Source organism: Micrasema longulum, unplaced genomic scaffold (assembly GCF_059751315.1).
Source record: "Micrasema longulum isolate JH-2025_06_02 unplaced genomic scaffold, ASM5975131v1 h1tg000333l, whole genome shotgun sequence".
NCBI classification, from domain to species: Eukaryota; Metazoa; Arthropoda; class Insecta; order Trichoptera; family Brachycentridae; genus Micrasema; species Micrasema longulum.
The window spans coordinates 603568-626583 of NW_028277537.1; the positions used below are offsets into that span (position 1 = coordinate 603568).

General features: G+C 32.9%; 1 protein-coding gene across 2 annotated transcripts in view; it reads left to right on the forward strand.

Moving 5' to 3' along the window:
• LOC148282404 (E3 ubiquitin-protein ligase TRIM45-like) overlaps positions 1–23016 on the forward strand; it is a 45929-nt gene that overhangs the window by 2327 nt on the left and 20586 nt on the right. The window contains exons 2-4 of one of the 2 annotated variants that reach the window (XM_088225134.1): positions 9666–9928; positions 20972–21150; positions 22563–22742. In XM_088225134.1, the coding sequence (XP_088081260.1) occupies positions 9666–9928; positions 20972–21150; positions 22563–22742 (622 nt within the window). Of the gene's footprint in view, positions 1–9151; positions 9929–20971; positions 21151–22562; positions 22743–23016 lie in introns of those variants that run through there. The other variant, XM_088225133.1, reaches the window with a different exon arrangement.

Below are 23016 nucleotides of genomic sequence, written 5' to 3' on the forward strand. Positions count from 1 at the left end.
TACCTACATAACTAAATATTAACGATGCACTTTCATTTCTAACTTGATGCAGAGGAAAATAAATTATTTTATTCGTGGTTTATCTTCGCCTGAAATTCGTTACATTATTGCATTATTGAAACGGAAGTAGCTGATATTAACAATAATCGCAGCTCGCGTTTCCTGACAGGAGAGCATTAAAAGAATACTTAACACATTTTTCACATCTTGGAACCGATTTTAATATCCCCATGTGTGGTGAACGGGGCACATATGGTCTGAAATGATTCCTACACCTAGGTATTTGTGTGAAAATACCGGAATACTTTTGTGGATGATACAATAGAGTAAATTAACCAGGCGTGACGTATAAATTATAAAATAGAAATCAAAATGCCTTCTTGTGTCATGAAAGCGTGTAAAAACCTTTCGGATAAACATTGTATTATGTACTTTTTCGTTTTTATATTTATTCATTAGTGATTAACAAATATAAATAATTTTTTTTGAAAACGTCAAACTACGCCTAGCGGCGCAATTAAGAGTTACGCAATTATTTTTAGTTACAGGGGTGCACTGATTGAGATACACTTTAAAAATATAATAAAGGTAAGTAAAATTATTTTTGTATTTCCCTAAATCTAGCGAAAAGAAATAAATGGGTCGAAGTTATAAGGAATTTGAGGAAAGAATCTGATTTTATCTGAACATTTAAATAAAAAAAAAATTGTATACCAAAAATGAGTATCCTCCAATTTTTGGTAACATATGTATGATCGTTGAATGCACCCCTGCGGTGCTATTCTGAAGAAAACCCGTAACAAAAAACCCAAACCCAAAACCCAGCCGTAGAAAACACTTTTATCTTGTGTATTTACTATTTACATACAAAATACGCGAGATAAAGCTTTTTCTACGGCTGCAAGAGCGTTTAGAACGCCACCCCTGGTATAAATAAACAAACTCAGTAACTATGGGTACGATTTCATGTCACTACATTAAAAAATATTTTACTCTTCGGGGCACGTCTATGTCAATGGAAAAAGCCCTTTCTGAATTAGGATTTTACTGGTACGTAAAATAAATTGCTCTAGGTATCTATCTATTATCTATATGAGTAGGAACAATGCATTAATTTTCTGTACGCACGTGGATTAGGCATTAAAAATAATTGTGTCAGGCTTTTCGAATCATTAGAGAAGTAGCTGGGATATTTGTGACCCTTATAAAGTAAGTTTGGGCCCACATTTTAACTGAAGACACGCGTATTTAAGTAAAGTGTTGAAATCGTTAACGAATCCGACAATCCTAAACGCAAATGAACCGATTTTAACCGTCATGCTTGGTGCTTGGAAACAAAGAGAGCAGAAGGAATATTGGAAATGTTCATGTCTTATTTTGGTCTTAGACTAGCAAACGTATACGTACTCGTAGATACCCATTGAATTTTTGACATGACACAAAATATGAGGGTATCAGAAACAAACTTATAAATCTCCGCCAAAAACGGAACATAAGTTATTGATGATAAAATAAACTATATATAAAAACCTACCGACCTAAAATTAATAGCGTAGTTCAAAACCGTCTCTAAATCTTTCAAAAACATATTTCTATTTACTATTGAGTAAAACTATATAACTTTTATTTATATATTTATAGTTGGATACAATGAAAGCATCCACCCCTTTCCCGAAACTGTTCATAAAGACTTGAGTCTTTCTTCAGTTTCGTTTATCAAAATCAATTTTTTTTAAACTAATTAAGCGAAAATTTAATATTTCTTTACCGCGAAATGATATTAATTATATATATAAATAAATATTCGCGAATAAACCGCGAAAATAACAAAACAAATAAACTTTAAAAACTTTCATTGTACCCCTCACTGCAGTATTGTCGGTTTGTGATCAATCAAATACACATGGTCAGCACAATCACCTTTTTCTAATTTCCCAGTATGACAGTGGAGGAATACAGTGTTAGTTCCAAATTGAGACCGCGGCCGTACGCTCCAGATCCCGCATCGGAAAGGAAGAAGAACGTAGTAATACAAACAAATCAATCAAACGACACGAAACCCAAATACATATAGAAAAGATTAGAATAATTTGCCCTATACAACATGCACTCAATCAACAGAAGAAAAACAATACGTATCTATAACAAATTACAGAGGAACATCAAATTATCAAGACACTACCGGCAAAATCCTAACACAGATCCTAATATAATCCCTATCGAACTCAGGCGAAATTACTTTTCGTCATAGTACTGAACTCCTCGCAAAAACCATTTTCCTAATACCAACAGTAGAAACAATCATATGCAAAGACCTTAATCGTCCTAACAATCTCACAGACCTTAAAGCAGACGAAACGGGTCCTAGAGCATGGTCGGCGCGTGGTTCTCTTGAGTTAGTCTATTTAGATTTGTAATTTACCATTTCCCTTCTATGGGACAAGAACAACACAGACGGACAAGAGTTCAGTTCAGACAACCAATGCTAGTACCCAAGTATGTATCCTTTTATCTTAAACTGATTTAGTACTCATGGTAGGCCTTTACCCAGCTCCTCCCATTTTTCTACCCATTCGCTCACAAAATAAAAAAATGCTTTAACGTTAGTTGGATTAGCCAATAAGCTTGGATTCCACATCGGCCTCGTCACCTCTGTCAAGCCGTTCAGCATATTTTCCCTTTCAGTATCTAAAAGCGGGCAATGCCATGGGATATGTTCAGCCGTCTGACGGGGCTCCCCGCCAGTACATTCAGGATCTCTTATTAGTGCGAGGTCATATAATTTTGACCTAAACTCACCATGTCCAGACAACATCGGGACAACACAGTGATCCAAGTTAATTTTCTTAAGGCTTAGTCTTTTTCGTATGTCCGGAAAAAATGTATGCGTCCAGCGCCCCGTCAGAGCTGTATCCCACCTAATTTGCCACTCGTCAATAGTTTTTTCTGTTATTATTTTTGTCAATGGTTTTAATTTACTACCCTCTTGGTGTTGAACACTGATGTCAAAATATGTAACCAACTCACCTTTTTTTAGTTGTTTCACCGCAACAGATTCCATTACCTCTAAGTCTGCCGGAAGTTCCCCGGCCAGGACAGGTAAAGCGGCTGTGGACACAGTTCTATAAGCACCCGTGAATGCAATTAGAGGGGCTCTTTGGCCACTCAGGAGGGTCCTGTAGACGCCACCAGAGGATGCACGATGAGCCCAAACTTTAGCAGCATATGTTAATTGTGCGACATAAGTTCCTCGGTATATTAGTCGGACCCCATTACTTTTTATTCCCCACGTTGCTCGGCGCACCCTTCGTACTTTCATAAAATAGTTGGATAATTCATATAGCCTCATTTTTGAAAAAATTATTACAAGTGCGTTGTACAACAAATAAATATTCCTACACGTCTTTCAGCTACAGAGCGCATGAACAGTAAAAAATCTAGCCTCTATTTACATTATTTTTTAGATTGACTAAAAAGTTTAGTGTTTCAATGAATTTTTTGAGAAAATGCATATAAAAATAGGAGATAGATAATACGTCATGTAGCTACTAAGGGCACGAACGTGGACGGTTGGAATTCTAGACCCCATTAAAAAATTGCTTTGTATTCTTGGAATAAAATGTATTTAAAAAATAAAAATAGCATTTAATTTATACGTACACTCCTAGCACACGTGGATATTTATTAAAAATGTTTAATCTGGAATGCCCACCCATTCATTACCCATAACCTATTACCCATTACTCAGTGCGAGTGAGTGTTTCCTAGTTATGACTATTTCGGGACATTTTTTCATTTTGTTGTACCCTAGTGTCACCCTTCACTTCTGTAACGGTCTAATTAAGTGGCTGAGCCGATTCCTAGCACTCCCGACCCCCAAATACCGGATAATATTAGGAAACGCATACTTTAAAATAAACGTCGCATCCCTTAACTACTGACGAGGGCGCCTGCGCTTCGATGCTTATTTATTTTTACAAATATTCCTAAAACAAGTCTAGTTCAGAGCGTGTTTTGTTATTAAAGTAGGTACAATGTCAGTCTAATAAATGTGTGAATAATGTACAGAAACATTCAAGTTTGTAAATGAAATTTCTTGATGGAAGTTCCTTGTAATTTATTATAGGATACTCCAAATTTGTGTGTTAAAGTATCACTCTTCTTTTATTCCTATAATAATGTACAGAAACTTATTCAGGTCGCTAATTAATATGTAAGTTTGTACAATATTGACATATATGCCCAAATTTATGTACCCATGTACTGAATTTAACCTTATTTGGGGATGTACAAAAATGGGCAGGATAGTAAAAGTTATTCTGTGCTTAAAGTGCTCACTTAAATACTACTCGTATTTGTACATTAATTAGTTAACTGCTGTAATTTTTAGCTAAACGTCGACCGGTTTCAAGGTTACTTCACCATCATCCGGTCTTAAACTTAAGTTTAAATGACATACCACAGAGTGAAAAATGTTTAAAATATTTATTTACAATATAATTACTTAAAGCCTAAACTTCTCTTCTCGAAGAGGTTCTTTTATAGTTTTCATCTATGTTGAATACTTCAGGTAAATTTTAACAAAAAAAAAAATTATTTATACACAATTTACAATAGTTGTTAGCATCCTAAAACATATCTAGTGAAATTGAATAAAATGTTTAGATTTTATTCAAAATTTCTGTATCTTACAACATGAAGTTTTGACCACTATCTTTCTCGCCAAGTGGTTTAATTACTGGATGACCTCAAAGTAATAATTCGCGCCCGTTTATAGAAATGCCCTTTCGCTGTATTGCATAGAACAATAGCATTCCAAATTTTTGGTTTTGTTTAACAACAAACGTGTAACGGACGGTTCTGGTTTGCGCTTGCAATTTTCAACCTGAGTACCTACTGGCCGTTGTATTGCTGTGAACTGTAGCTAGCCTCGTGATTGATAATCATGTAATATTTTTTGTCCACATGGGCGACTCTATAAACGGAGGGCTTATTATTAACTCTAAGGGCATGACTCATAACAGGTTTCTTGGCCTCGATTACAAACGCTATTTTCATCGGTACATATCGCCACCTGATAAATTACACTGGAGACAAATTAAAAATTCATCTAAAAAAGTTCATGATGACTACCAGACAAAAAAAAATAAAAAAAAGTTTTACTCAAATATTTCACATGCATATTGTAAAAAGCTCTTCTATAAAAAATCTTCTTAGCTCTTTGAGCTTAGTATAAAAATGAGTAAATGGAATTCAAGGTTTGTTTAGGAGGATGGAAAATAAATATACAGCAGAAAGTAATATTTATTCTAGGCGTTCCCCAAGTTTCTACTCACAAGACATAAATCACCACTTTATTTTCTTAAGCATCGTATTGTCCCGCTGAAGACACATTGAGAACTATTAACTGTTGGATCATTTCAAATAATGACCATTTTATAACTTAATCACGGACGTGAAAAATGCTTCCGGGTGTGATGACTTTGGTTGGAATGTTTAGAAAATTCGAATAATATAGTTTAATAACTAGTTTGCAAATCAAGAATTAAGTTCTTCCTAAAGATAACGATAAGATATTACAAATATACCAAAAAAATACTAAGCTTTTTTAATAGTTATCTTGAATTTTCTAACTGAAAATTTGAAAATCTTTGTCGGTCGGTTTTATTCACACTATACTATACTTATATCTGTACCTTCGAGGATAAAACACGGTATTCCATTGTTTGCTGATTTGAAGTTAAAAATTACCGAAATCCTTTTGTTATACACGGTTTTTCAGGGCCAAACCGCGAAACTTCAGAGGAGCATCCCTCACGGTAAGCATTAAAAATTATTTTTTTCCAAAAATTCAAAATGGAGTAAATCTTTAATTTCTTGGGCTAGCATTTCTTTTATAAACCCCTAGCCCCCCTAAACAAAAAAATGAGATAAAACCGTATTTGACCAACGAAGCGCTACGCACCAAACGCGGAAAAGTGACGCGGCTGGGTAGGAGAGGGGTAGGGGTATATGGAGGGACTGTTTGTCCGAGAAATTAAGGATTACTACATTTTGAGATCATAAAAAAAATACATTTGAAAATTACTTTTGGGAAAAAATTTATTGTGATTTTTTTAAAAGCTTACCACGAGGAATGTTCATTTGAAGTTTCGCGGTCTGGCCCTGAAAAACCGGGTATAAATGTTTTTTTAAGATGAAATAAAAATTTGGAATCTATTTTGTTTTAATGAAAAAAACATTCGTAGTCCCAGCGCTATTTTAATATGTATTATTATTATCAATATAATAATTATTTTGCATTGAATTTTTTTTAAGGTTTGAAATTTTCTCATTTGGTTCAAAAGTTATGTTTTGATAATCGCACAATCACAACAGTTCATTCAATGTGACTGATTTAATTTAAGGTACAGATATTATTATATAAGTATACTTTGTAGATAAAACACATAATATATATTTATAATGCCAGTGACTTATCCAATAAAATTCATACAAATATTAAAATGTTTGTGGAAAATTTTTAATTTATCAAATCGATATTTTTTTTAACTGTAGCTGGATGTGGACTGTTAAATGCTAACATTAATTAAAAATAAAATTGTAAATTTCTGTCATAGTTTTTTATTTTTTTTATTTTTTTATTTTATTCAGAAAACATACAGTCATACATAATAAGTATTAAAAACAACAATTTTGAACATAAAAAGACCAATTAAGTTTTCATAAATTATGCAAAAGTAATAAACATTAAATGTGACAAAAAATAAAATAAATAAGAATTTCAAATGAGAAAAGAATAATTGTTAACATTTGCGTTTTCCATGGAGGTAATAAATTAGAATAAATAAAAATACCGAATGCACACTCCGAGCCATCCACGCACACACACGTGAATGCACATATAAAACATACACAAACATATACATTACATTACATGCGGCACATATACATAGCATAAACCACTCAAGATGCACATTCAGCAACTATCCAAAATAATCGACCCCATGAAGAAATTTTCTGTATAAATGCAACGTGCAGCTAAAAATGTCTACATCAATACTGAAGTCCACTATAATTTCTACAAGTACGTCTAATGAATGAATTCGAGGTATAATTGTTTTTACAAGTTGGTACATAAAAAAGGGAATTTAATCTGGCATAGCGAAGAGGACAACGGAAACCAATATTTTGTAAAAGATACGGCGAATCAACCATATTATTTAGAACTTTAAAAAATAGTTAAAATTGGAATGAAAGCATTCTTTTTTCAGTCCACCAATACAAAATACTGGCATTCTTCGAGTGAAAATATTGTAATTCTCGGTTAGATCGCAACATTCTTGTTTGACGCGCACGCCTAACAAAGAATTTTCCCAGCGCACGTGGCCTTTCCGAGTATCAAAAGATGAGAATAAAATATCGTTTAAAATAACACAAGTCGTAAATCTTTATCCTTACACCGGGAGTTGGTGTAAATTATTAAGAAATAGTTCTGAATTCCTAGTCGAGAAATACTTGAAAACTAGGTAGCTACCCGCGTTGGGCTAACAGGGAAAACGCAACCTTCTTCAGAAAAATTACCCGAATCGTCTTACCTTTACAATTTGTACCGCGTACCTACCTTTTTATTAAAAATACACTCGGTATGTACATATCTGTATCGAATTATCCTCCTTTGTAATATATTGCACTATAATTTAATGCAACACAGAGGCAAAACCCATTTTCTAGTGAGTTATTTACGACTCGTTGAAGATGGCTCCCAAATTGAAATATTTCTGTAAATCATTAGAACGTAAATATTTCTTTAAAAAAGTAATTGAGAAGGGAATATAGAAGTCTAGGCATTTACAAGGCCTATAATCTGTCATTGGCTGGTTAAAGTGGCAACTTTACACGCTGTGTAACATTCTGTAAAACACAAAAGAGCTGAATCCTTTGTTGATATACGAAAATACTTTTATTTTTTAATATCCTGCCTGTATCACAATGGAAAGTTAACGTGTATCTTCAATTTTATCTACAAAGCAAAATTAAGTTTGTCGTCAGAAAAATATAATTTGCATTTATTTTTTTTCTAAACAGGTTTAATTACAGATTACCGACGAAGACACTTTAAATTTGTATGTAAATATATATTGTTTTGTCCATAAACATTGATTTTACTTTATGCCGTCTCGATGTATACCGATAAAGATATCGTTAGTAATCGCGGCCCAGTTAGTCGAATAAACAATATTTAGAGTTTGTCCAAATGTTTGTCGACAAGGCACTTAAACTAGCTGATGACAGGTCATAACCCCTGCTTAATATTCCGTATTCCCATCTCAAAAATGTTTTCCCTCTTTGTTGCAATAAATATCAATCTCTTGGAGGTGATCTCCAGCCTTGTCTACAAACATTTAGACATACCAAAAATATTACCATTTAAATTGTTTATAAATCAGCGCAATATAGTGTATGGCGTAACAGTGTGGTATGATTAAAGAATCAATAATTATTATTGTGTTTCTATATTGGTTCAACGGGTACAAAATGCATTCGATAATAACTTATTTATTGTTTTATTTTATTTAAAAAATATGGTTTGGTATACATAGGTATGCAAGAGTATGCACAAAAGGCGAGAAAAAATATTGTAGCTTTATAGAATTTTCCGCATATTAATTTGAATATAATATTTGTAAATGCTCGTATATTCAAATTAATATTTACTAGTCATTAAGTTTAACCTTTTTTAAAATTTAAATTAATTTCGATGTTAACTGGGCCAAAATTCCAAACACTCTCGCGGCCGTATTATCTCGTGTATTTACATACAAAAAAGTAAAAACCGTTTTCTCGTGCCGCGCGAGTGGTTCAGAATAGCACCAGTGTACGTATTCTGATAGGAAGTCAAAATTTATCTTTAATAGTGACGAAGATACTTTTATACAAATATACACACGTTCGTACATAAATATCGATATTAGTTTATAACGTCCCAGCATATACCGATGAAGAAAGCCGTTCATAATCGCGGCCCTCCGGTCATATTCAAGTTGTAATGTGTGATGCATGTAGTAAGTAGGAACCTATTGCTCTCAGTTACATTAAGCGCCTAATTGGAAATTCTTCGAAGAAAATTGAAAATAATATTACGTTTTTTAATAATGTACCGCGCCATGATGAATAATGGTAATTCGTATTATCTTTCTGATAAATTGAGTACTTTGTTAACTAGCTAATAAGTATTCCGGCGGTCGTAAAAGTCAGCATTCTTTTCATAGCTTCCTTCGAACAAATCAGCTTTAAAGGTCTTCCCAAACGAAGCATTTTCATATTACCGTTGAACGAGGAAAACATCCACCTAACATACAACACACAACACAATGCACAACGCACAACACACGGAGCTGTCAAAAATCGAAGTTCAGCTTTAATTCAGTTACAAGGCGCGTTCAAATGGTGTCGGTTGTGGCCGGTTCCCGCTCAAAAATAGAAACAATCGCGCATCACGCATATGGAACGTTTTCAAAAATTGACACGCATTATCCATAGACGTCGAACAATATTAAAAATATATGGCTGCAGAGTGATAGAGAAATTATAACAATAAATGACAAGGTTTTTTTCAATTGATTTACAATGGAAGTGGAACAAATAAGTTATATATTTGGCAGTTTCTCCCGGAGGCGTCAGGCGGAGGATTCTGGTTCTGCTAAGAGGCGATCTCTATCAGGAGGGCCGCTGAAGAGGGTTTCCAACCCTGGGGCCGGGGCTTCGGGGGCGCAGGCCGCCCGAGATGAGAACCAGTTCGTATGTGCCATGTGCAGACAGCCGTATGTGGAACCGAGGGTGTTACCATGTCTACACACGTTCTGCACCAGCTGTCTTCAGAGACTGCGCCCCCTTGAGGATGCGGCTGCCGAGGAGGACTCTGATGGTAATTTTTAATACATATTAACTAGTTAGATTTTTTTAGAGTTAAAACATGAATGATTTCATCACCTTCTCTTGTTTGCCCCTAACCCCCCACTAAGGGTGTCTTTGTTATAATTAAAATCAAATCATAAGCTGGTTATACGAATCAGAGAATAATTATTATGGTTTTTGGCACAAGTTAGTAACTATATTTTACTAGTTGAAAGATACTAACTGCACTTTTCGAGTTAAAGCTCATCCCAAATCAACAATTCAAATAAAACCGCAAGTTGAATAATATAAAATATTATTTTTTGTATTTACAAAATACGGAATATTTTTACTTACTTTTTAAACGAAGATTATTTGATGCCATTTATAAAGACATCTCATTTTCCTAAAACCTTTAGTTACCAACTTTTGCCAGAAACCTGACGATTTTTTTTCGTGTTTAATTAAGATAATTTCATTAATGACAAATTCATTTTTAATCAAATTAGACAAAACCATTATTTTTTTAATGTTTGTAAAAAATCTTGTACAACAAAACATATGCGAGTATATTGCAAAAATGAAGTGTAACAAAAAAATAATGGCACCTTCGACTTTTTACATATTTTGTATAATGTATTTTTCATTTTCATATAATGTACTTTTTTTAAATCCACTTATTTTAATGGACCAAATGCTGGTTTGATCGTTCTCGCGACATCTTCCACCAAAAAATTTCACTTTTTTAAATGTTTTTTATTTATATTTATTTTCTTATTTTTAATGCATTTAATTACACCTACAACGATTAGGGTAGAAATAATCAAGATCCATAATTCGGCGTGCCCTATGTAAAGAACTCTAACTGTATTCTTGAGATATTTCGTATATGCTATTATATGATTTTTATCTGTAAATCTGTAAATGTAAAAAAACAAACAAAAAATATAATATATAAAAACATTTAACATAATTTGCAGATGTATACAATTCAGATATAAGGGTTAATTAATAAAACATATCATCTTCATTCCCTTTCTGCATCAAATGGTGCATAGGGCACTGCATTGGTACGCCAATCGCAGCGTATCTTGATAATTTTATTTACATGAAGGTTAGATGATCAGCGTTACGCTTCAGGTACCAGTCCAGGGACTGTGCAATATTCTAATGTGAAAACACCCTTTCTAATATATATTTCATACCAACCATGTTTTTTCCTTCTTTTTTTGTACTTGACAAAATTAAAATAGTTAATTGATAACCTTGGATCATAGAATTAAGATTAAATATAATAATATTAATATATTGTAAACTTCACGGGTCCTTTAGAGTCAAGTCTAACTGAATATACTATAAAACTATGTAAATGTACTGTATGTTTCCTCAATAAAAGAAAAAAAAAAGAAAAAAAAAAGAAAAAAAGAATTTAAAAAAATGTTAGGAATTGAACCGGAGACATCTTGCATAGTAGGCAAATGCACTGACCATTACACCACCATGGCTGGTATTCCAAACGCTCTCGCGGCCGTATTATCGCGTGTATTTACATACAGAATACACGAGAAAAACTGATTTCTCGTGCCGCAAGAGTGGTTCAGAATGGCACTCCAGGCTGACAAATAAATTAATGAATAATAAAATAATAAAAAATTTATAGATACTTTACGTAGGGCACTTGGAATTAAAAACGTATAACTCATCGTTATTTATGTTGCATGTATCTTCTCGAATACTGCTGTCATGACATGTGACATGTGACACGTCAATATTAGAATGGGGAGAATGTTTTAGGGGATGATTACAGTTACTACCCTGTAGATGTAGATGCTTAGTAGATATCTACATATTTATTTTACTTCTCGCACGTGGCATGTAGCAAATTCCTCCGTTATTTATGTGCTTGAAAAACTAACATGAATACAAAACGCCATTAGGTTTATTAACAGCCTTGCTCTGCGGAATATGAGGAGATATAAATAGACCTACAATATGTAAATCCTAAGGCCTAATGACTTTTTCGTTGGCTTCAGTACAAATTAATAAAAGCATTATAATCACGAAAAACAAAATAACAATAACATTTTATTAAAGTGGTTTATATACTAATTCCGCACAAAGCCAATGATCACATTAGTTACATGTAGTCCAATCGTCACTACTGAACTAGAAAAATAAATATTTAAAAATAAATTCCAGATGTAAATAATTATTACCTCCGCATCTTTTATCGACTCGCATTTAAAGCCATCGTGAATATGTTAACCTTCCAAACATATTCCTGCGTCATCATCTTTTCCCTGTTCGCACGCAGTGGTGCATGGGGCACTGCCTGAGGAAATTCAGTGTTTTTTTTTGTTGTTTTATTTGGCTAACAAACAAAGCCATTTTTTTTTTCAATTTTTATGCATCGTATTATCATTGATACGATTTTTTCAAGTTTCATGTTTTTTTTATTACTCCGCGGGTGACGTCACTCGTTATCTTCGGTGAGTTTTCCTGTTTGGAGGGTTGGCTTCCCGGAAATCGAAAATCTATCACAACACTCTTTCATTGGCTGATTTAGAAGCACTTGTAATCTTTATACAAGTATATATTTATAATTCTTCTGTACGTGTGATGTCACTTAACTCCTCCCAAATGGTATAACGTATAACCGATTAACGTGCGGTGTTTTCAGCGAAATGTAGATCTTTGCGCTGCGCGTGTTCGTTGATATTAAAATTTTCAATCGAATCTGTAAAAAAAAGTTAGGAGAATAAATCTTTTTTTCGTCAACCTACCAGAGTTGCATTCGACGAGAACGCATGTACAATAAAAATGGAAGGATGTTGTTTTTTTGTGTTTAATTTTTTTTTGTTTTTGAATGTTTACAAACAACATTTGCTTTTTATGTATCCCATCAGATTCTTTCCTTAGATTCCTCATAATTTCTTCCTATTTATTTCTTTTTTAAAAAAAAAAATATTTCTGATTTTTGGTAATACTAAAATAATATTTACTGACAATCAATACATTTTTGAAAATCGCATTCATGAATAAAGTGCACATATGTTGGTGAGAAGAGCCGAGTTTGGCATTATTTTGCAAAAAGACGCATATGTTGGTGAGAAGAGCCGAGTTTGGCATTATTTTGCAAAAAGAATTCTATGTTTAAAAATTAATTATTTTATGTTTTGGAATTCAACTATAGACTTCCATATTCCCTTATTTAAGGTATTTTCCATCCCTGTTGTAATTTGTTAATCTTAATGACTCCCGAGGGGGTGAAATCCAGTCTTTGTCTACGAACATTTGGAAAAAATCAAATATTGTAATTTCTTCATAAAACCTGGTGGTGCATAGGGCACTCCATTGGAAAAGTACATGCAGTTTACTTCGATCATGTGTTACAGAAAGTATCCCATTCATGATCACTGCTGTACTGTCATATTTTATTGAGTTTGTTAAAACTTAATTTTAAATAATCTTAGTAAATCAACTTCAAATATTGCATATATTGGTGCACCTGCTACAACAAAAATGCATAAATTAAAACAAACTATCATTCAAAAAATGAGTTTTTTTACCCGAAAAACGTAACCGAAATACGTCTAACTTGCTTCGCTTCCGGCAAAGAACTGCGATTTTTCATGTCTGTCCCATTCGTGGGCACTAATTCCCCTACTAATGTAGTAACAATAAGAAATATTTTCCACATATAATAAACTTAGTAAATTATTTCAATCAAATCTGTTTTTTTCTAATAGCCTACCTGCCAGGGGCGAACCGTGAAAAGAATCGAATATGCACAGCTTACCATTATATTTGACTAACCATAATAATGTTTTATTGTAACTTTACTTACAGAACATCAAAAAAATAATAACCATTTATTTTAAACCATTTCCACCGTTTGTATTTTTATCCTAATATAAATAAATTTTAATAATGTGCGCCCAGCGCCTGCGGTGAGCCAAGAAACTAGCCGATTATTCCAGCTTATTTTTTCATACAAATAAGTATACTTTATTTTGAATGTATTAACCCCAGTGCGGGTTTTTTCTCCTAGATTAAACTTGCAGTTACACAAATTATTTGAAGATTCTTGATTTGGAAAACAGTACTTAAAACATTGTTTCTTAAGGACTATTTTTCTTTGAGATTGTACTTTTGACATAAGACCATAATTACTTTCATGCGTCATATTGCACGACATATAGCACTCCACGCGGCCGTTTTTAGCACTAGTAATTACTAGAACAATGCGGCCAGTTGACATTTCAATCGAATACCTAATATCGATTGAATTCGTAGTGGTATTTTTTATTTATATTTTAATGAATTATAAATTAAAGTAATGGATAATATATCTATATAATATAATATATCACGAGGTTACATCGTTTGAGTTGATTTCATGGACGAGAGTTGTTGTATCACACAGAACCACAGAAAAATATCAATTTATAGTATATATTACTTACATTATATTATGTACCTCCTATGTAGGTACAAATATATGATATTTTTTATAGCTTACCAGTAAATAAAATCACCATTCGCTACTGCTACCTGCTTGTATTATATTTGTCCAGTGTATTAAAAGGTCGTAATACTTCGGCCTGTATTTCTGGGACGCAAATAATTGTATATAGCTGAAACCCTCCCAATGTAAGTAGATTACCACCACAAAATAGATTTCTCCAGAAGTAGCTGGAATCCAATAGCTTATTATCTGGCACTCAGTGGCCAGAAGCTCCGGCTATAGCAACTACTAACGGAAGCCCCACGACCACGACCACGACAACTGACCTCTTCGGAATAATTCAATACTTATACACATGTTATAAACGAATTTATTGCTTTCCGATATAAATTTAACGCTACCTCTTCCACATTTCAAAAAATAAATTGTTTTATTTATTTAAATTGATATAAAAGTTAACAATATCTAGATCGCGCCAAACTAATAATAAATAAATTCAGTATGCTCTAATGAATTAAATGGTTCTAAGGAAGAACGTTATTAGAGATTTATGAATAGTTTTTGATTCCAAGCTTGTATTCGATATTTACAAATAAGGCATAAAAAATGCTAGGCGAATGTCTAGCGGCTTCAAAAACATTAACACTGCTATATAACATATATGTGAGAAGTCATTTAGAATATGCTTCAATTATATGGAATCCCCAATATAGAATCTAGAAAGAATACAGAAGAAATTTATAAATTTAATAAAATACGTTTTTTTTTGTACACCAAATGCAATTCAAACTACAGTACAAAAAAAGTTTAGAAGAGTGATCACAGATCGCAGAGTTTAAACTAGTTAACAGCGTCATAGAGTGCCATTTACTCACAAGTTCTTAAGAGTATCTTGTACCCAACAGAACCAGACTCCATACTACATTTAATTTGCCAATACCTAGGACTAACTCAAGGAAAACAATTTTTTCTTTAGAGCATGTCATTATTATGATACTGTTGTATCCGGTCACGCAGACATTTTTCATCTGTCCAATATGAAATACAGAAAATTCCTTGTAGACAGTACACCCGTTTAGTTATACGATGTCAGTAATTAAGTATATATATATGTTCATTATTATATTTTGTACCTTTCACATTATTTTTAAATAACTGTATTTTTTTCTTATTCCTTAAATTTATGGTTTTACTTTATTTTTATTACTCTATATATATACACAAATGCAATATAAATAAATAAAAGTTCATCAGGGCGTTTCTAATACTAATAAAAATAACAGGAAATTTTCATAAAAAAACAAATAAGTACAAAAATAAAAGTATACGTACTAAAAATGTAAAAAGTAATACAGCGAATTTATAAAAAAAGGAGAAATAAAGTTCACACATTTTTACACTTTAAAATTTTTGATTTTCGATGACGAAGTCTTTTAATCGTCTGCTTCTTTGCTCGAAACTAGTTGAGTTATTTACCTCGGCGGGAAGCTTGAAATAAATTGTGTTTCCATAGAAGTTTAGTGCTTTAGACTCTACCAGTTTCATGGCTGAAATCGCCCTTGTTCGATGTCGGAGACTAATCATGTTTTTTTACTAATCAAAGAACTTCATTATCAGCCTTTAGTGGTATAGTTAAAAAGGATTGTGTCATCTTTTTTGCTAATCTTTTTGATTTCATCATTTACAGTAATTATCTTGAGAAGTCTTTTCTGAAGATTGTACATCCTACAGACATATGTCTTATGAGTTCCTCCCCGTCATGTACTCTTAGCGTCATCATGATTTTTCGCCGATAAACTGTATTTGTTTACGAGGAAAACAAAAAACAAACCGACACGAGCGTTTAGGTAAATTTTCGAAAGTAATGACTTTAGGTAAACTTATAATTTATTTTACGCAAATATCAATGTTTAGTTAAAATAAGAATTACATTTTAAAACAATAGTTAGTTAAAACGAAACATACACGACAGAAAATGCACTTCGATTTTCAATTCAAATAAAAAAAGAGTCTGTTTTCGGTATTCCCAAAAAAAACACCCTGCCCTCTTCCTACCCTTCCACGAAGCCCAATCAGAACCAAAGTACTATTCTATAGAATTTGGTTTTATAAATTTTGGTTTAGTTTATATTTTCACCAGATGAGGAAAATTTTGAATACCCGAAACTTGTGTTCTTATTAATAACAAACTCGTGTGTGGCGGGGCGTAAAAATACAAAGTATTATATTTATTCTATATTTTAAAGGGAAAGGCGTTGCAAAAATGAGAGAGTTTAAAATGAAAGAGCTTGGAAAAGTGTATTTTAAAATACGATTTAATAAATAATATTTCAAGTGCCTATGTTCAAATGAATGTTTATAAACATGTTTCTAAGTGCTGGTTTTGGTTTTGGAAGATAAAGTATATTTTATTTTTAAAGAAATATTTGCGTTTTTATGATTTACCCAAAAATTTCATTTTGAGGGCCATTTTCAACAAGTTGTAAATACTCACTATTTTCTAATCATTTTCTAATGGGAATCAAGTTGGGGTAGAGTGGGGTTCGAACCGCGGACTTTTGATCCGTGAGTCCGAGACACTAGCCAGGGGACCAGCCATCATTAACCATATGGCGTATGTTACTACAGTGTTATTTCATCCCATGTTTTTCTCCCGTACTGAAGATCTAAGAACCGAACTGGATGCATATATAGATACTAAACTATTTTCAATTTAAAAATAAAAATGTTGACACTAGTAATTCGTTGCAGCGTCAAAAAAGAACCAAAAATAAAGCACTCAATAAACTAAAACTTGAACACAACTAGAAATTGATAAATAAATTATTGAAATAAAACAGTAAAACACATTCGTAAAACTTTTTCATTATTGATTCTAAATAATTTCACGCTGATTTGAATCAGAAATAAAAATAACAGGTAACGGTCGGCTAAATCCTTCGGGCCTAATTAACTCGGACATCCGGGCATAGGATAATATCTTCAACACTCCAAATTTCAGCCTGTTGGGTCTGACATGTATTTTTTGTTGTTCGGATCCTTTAAAAAATCTGTAAAAAGAAAATCTGTTACTTAAAATAATGCTACCATAACTATTTATATGCTACCACAGCTTAAAATCTCTGGGAAAATTGCATGTTATATAAATTGTTTAAATTTGACAGATGATAGATCGCGGGTTTATTCGAGCGCTTTACCACGATGGACCCAGGTATAAGCGTGGAATAAGTAACTATGGTCGCTATTACAGCTTTATATTGAGTATAACTTTATGCGGGGTTTAAGAATTTTCACTATACCATTCTACAACTATGCCTAGGTACAATTTTATACTTGGTCTATAAATAAGGCCCTACATGTATTTTATCAATCTTATTATTATGGATAAAGTATACAGCGCCATTTTCGTAATGTAATTCTTCAAGGGTGCTTTACAAAGTGATTCATAGAAACATATTTTTTTGTATTATAGATAACTTATGCAGCGCATCAGAGATCCTAATTATCCAAGGCTTTGGAACAAATTCATTAAGGCCCGCAGGGCTGATTATACGAGACCCGATGGGCCGAATTAACAAGCATGTAAAAGTCGTTGCAGCGATAGCTGACTGTTATTATTTTAAATTACAAATTCTTCGCCGTTCAATGTTAATCGCTTACTAATCGAACTTTTTGTATATATTATATCTGTAAATTTTGTGCGGTTTTGGTAGCATTATTCTGAGTGACAAACTTTTCTTTCGTATTTAGATTGCTTTGAACAAAAAAAATGTGAGGACCAAATGAGTGATATTTCAAAGTGCTCAAGATCCTAACCAACCGAGGCTCGTGGTCGATCAACTGAGGCCCGTGGGGACTTAAAATCTAGCCCGGAGGGCCGATTACGTAAGGCCCGAAGGGCCTAATTTCCTACCATGGAACAGTCAGCGATAGCCGACTGTTGTCTGTAAACTATTATTAATATTGTATCATGAAATTTATAATGCTAATTTGCATTATTTCCATTTCATAAAATAACTATGATTGCTAGAATACCGCATATCTTGCGAAACGTTTTTTAATAATTATAATCAGAATTTATTTTGCGTCAGTATGCAGAATATTTATTATAATAATTCTTAATGTAGTCTTGTTTTTACTAGAAGTGTTAACATCATTCTATTAAAAAAATTCTGTTCGATTTATCGAGGCCTTTAACGAAAACGTAATAATATTGGTGGAAAGGAAGTTACGTATTACCAAATTACTAGTAAATGACATAGAAGCAACAAAACGCAAAAATAAAATGGATAACAATATGGGTACATACTGACAAACAAGAATAACATCAAATAGTAGGTTTTAATTATATACATAGAGCTAGATGTATACAATTTCAACATACTATAATAATTGAAACAAGCACTTTCAGATTTTTTCATTTCAAATAACCCAATGGCGCTTATTTTAATACATAGTACAACGCCATCTCATTAAAATATATGCTTTTAACTGTTCTGTGTTTGCGTAGGTACTAACACAGTAGGTACATTTGGAACTTGTGAATTTGAAATTCAAATTTAATTTTAAAATGCATACAAAAAATGAGTTACTGAAATCCGAGAATTTTAAAATGTTTCGGTTGTCATTTGTTTTTTCATGGCAGCCATCTTAAATGTCAGTTGTTTTTTTTTTGTCTTCTGAATATTCTTTATTCTGTGATCAAAGGCCAACTCTGGTAAAGATAACTTCCCGATTCCTTACTTCTTGTCTCAATATAATAAAGCGATAGTGATGGTCTGATACAAGGCAGATCTTCATTTCCTGCGCGTGTTTACGTGATCCTCTCTGGAGACGGAAGACCGAACAGTTTTATCGCCAGCGGCAACGGCCATAACTAGGAAATGTTGCATATTGTAAATAATAAACAACCATGTTTTCGTTAGACAGACTGCAGAACATGCTAGCAAAATATTGCTTCATTGAGATTGATCGCGGGATTAATAAACGGGTGTCGAATGTGTTATGAAAAATAATAAACTCGGATTCACAACTGTTGTGATTTTTAAGCATATAAACTGTGTTATACTTTCATCACTTGAAAAAACGCCACGTGTACGCATATCGCACATCCGATAAATTAGTCATAACTTTAAAAAGATCTGATTTTTAGTTAAGTAAAAAATCTTCATATGCTTAAAAATTTACATAATTCTAACTTTACGATTTGTCCGCTTAATGACTGAATAATACACTAATTTGAGCACCGCCGCTTAAACAGTGTCATACCTATTTTAGCTATTTTTTTAAATGACAATCAATATTTTTTGTTTGAATTAATCCGCTAAGCCTTTATATTAGAGGCTCGTCAGTGGGTAAATAATAGAGGATATGGAAGGACGCAATGAAAAGAACACTGCAACACCCAGACCGATTGAGAAAAAAAACTTTCTTGATTTTTTTTTAGCAACTGGAATAGAACCGCGACGCCAGTTACGCAGTCGGCCGTGTGACCAATTGCACCACAGGACCTGTATTAACGTTATGGCATGTTTTAAGACAAAGCTAAACATACTTATATGACACATCGACATTGCATTAAAACGTGAAAATAAAAACGAAACAAAAAAACAATGAAAATTACATGGTTTTTAGATAACTTAGATCATTTAGGTTTTAGACTTTCCTGGAAATTTTACTTTTTATCGGATGTGAGATATAATATATAATATGCAAAAATGTACGCGTTAAACTTTTAAAATATGTAATGTTTTGTTTATTTTTTTTTTTTAATTTATTTTTTCACTTTTCTTTCCATTATAAACAAAGATTAATAATAAAAATAATGTGACCTTAATATGGGTTTCCCGTGCCGAGGACACTTGACAATATACTTTTTTTTAAATATTTTTACATGAACAAAGAAGAAATAATGTGATTCCAAACGAAAATATGAAACTAATTATTAATAGATGGTGCTTTTATTACTTTTTATTGAAAAATTCAATTTTTACGTTTCTTTTCGATGGAAATTTGGAAACAAAACTTGGTTTGCGGAAACTCTACACTATATTGATTGTAAGAAATACCATAACAATATAATTTAGCTCCTTTTCACAAAATGGTGTGTAAAACAAAAAATAACTTATCTTATTTATGATAAAAGCGCCATCTATAAATAATTAGTTTAATATTTTCGGTAAAATCAGCTTAAAAAATTAACATAATGTTCGTACAGTTTTACTTTACTTTACTTAACTCTACGTAAACTATACATTTACGTTCCTAATTAATATAAATTATTATTTATTTTCGCACCACGACAGACCCAAAGGCCGAAATAATTAATTACAGCACGAAACACCGAAGTTTGAAAAAAATCACAGTCACATTTAATTTTTGTGATCGCACCGGGAGTGGCATCCATGCTGGAGGCCAATGTTATGCATCTTGTGTTTTTCAGAAACTAGGGTATGTTTTTTCCTCCTGGCAAGGAACCGAATGGTAGGCGAACGCGCCGACCACGACACAACGCAACGTCCAGTGTTAAAAAAATAATGTATAATGCTCAAATGTCACTCAAAAATACGAGTATCAAATAAATAATATCGTTTTGTTTCCAATCAGCTTCCATCAACGAGAAGACGGAGGTATCGGGTTCAGGGTCTGCCTCCGGCTCGGGGTCGGGGTCAGGATCAGGCTCTGCGGGGTCGGGGTACGAGAGTGAACAGAGAGACTCCTCATCTAACGGCAGTTGGAATGCTGACCAGCACAAGAATCCCAGGCGTTACGCCTACGCTAAAAAGGTATTTAAATCAAATATGTCGTAAAGAAATAATGTGTTTTGTGGAAAGAAAGGACAATAATACATAATACACAATAAATAAGGACCAAAGAGGTTTGGCTGCAATCCCAATCTTAAACTAACACCGTTTTTCCTCAATATCATACAGATAAACTAGATTTTTTAATTTAAAACTTTTATTTTTTTATTAATGTTAACATGTGCAAGCCTTATCTCCCAATTGAAAAACAAGTGTTATTTTTAATTAATTGGGTTTTTTTTATTTTAACATATGTATACTCCGATATGTATTTATGGTTTTTTAGTCCAAAATTTTTGACCAATCTATTCTCAAAAGAACTCGTCAAAACCAGTCTGTTTTTTAGTTGGCTGAAAGATATTGCTTTAAGCCATAAGTCCGCCAAAGTACTTATTCTTCGGACTTGAAGTTTTAAATAAATAAATAAAACAAGGTTAATGTAGTAGCCATGTGTATCAGCGATTATCACAAATTGACTATACATAATACATGGGTACCTACTGCAGTTAGAGGGACAATTAAAGCTTTTAATGTTTTGTTGTTTTTCACGGTTTGATTGTAAATAAATATTACTTTTTTTTTCAATTATTATATAAATGCATTAGTTAGAAGTAATAAAGAATAAATGTAATTCAGCGATTTTTTATCTATTTTATTTTTTAAATACACACGGCATTGGTAAAATATATACAATTTGTTGCGTTTCAATATTGTTCATCAATATACGAATATGTGAACACAAGTACAAATGAGTAAAAAAGTTTTAAATTATTTGAATATTCTTAAGTTATCTTCTAATTACACTCATTGTACTTACAGGTTATTACAATTTTACCTAATTAACATAAGGTATTATTTGATTTTGAACATTCAGTTACAGTTACCCTATATTTATTTAAAATACCGCTAATTATATCAATATGATTTTATATGTCTCGCCAGTATAAATAAGAAAAAGTTCATCGTGAATTACAAAGATTTATTAACTTTAAATTATCGATTTCCATTCACCAAATTTTATCAACTTATTAATGTGTAAGCTTAATTTTAAAAAAATGTCTAACAGAAGGACAATCAGTGATTTTAAAATTTCGTATAATTTTTTTTATGGCTAGTTTTTCAGTACTTTTGATGTTCCTAAACCTCGTACACGATAAACACTAGTTGCGCTGTTTTATATTAACAAATCTAGTACTAATTACAGCGTAATGTAGTAGTGTAATGGCCAAGACTCGTGCCTTGGCCACATAGGGGGATCCGGGTTCGCTTCTCGGTGGCAATCTCACCGTAGAATGATTTGGACAGATTAACAATGAATTCCTTGATAAGAGGAATGTTTTTGTGTAGGTTAAAAAGACCGGTAAAAATATTCAGCGTATTTATTTCGTGTCCAGGTTTCGATACGGGGCGCTCCGGTGCTGGGATGCCCGCTGTGCGGGGCGGAGTCTCCGCTGGGACCGGCGGGCGTGCTGGGGCTCCCGCCGCACTTCTTGCTGCAGCACCGGATGTTGGTGGCGGACCTGCACAAGGATCCCTCCAGACTCCTGTGCGACATTTGCAGCGAGGACGTGCCGGTAAGAATTGAAACATTTCACTGATCTGGTATTCTTTAGTCTCTGGTCATGTCAAAGGTCTACGTAAGTCTTCGCACATTTAGATCTCTTCGCCGCTCAAACAGTGTGGGATGAAGAAATATTGACATGGTGTAGCTCGAAGTCTTACATGCATATCGTGTTTTTTTAATGTACCTGCTGTATACCATTAGTTTATTGCCCTTGTTTGCCTTTGCTACATATATACATATGTGTTTTGTTTGTTTAGTTTCTTGTATATATATACGAGTACATA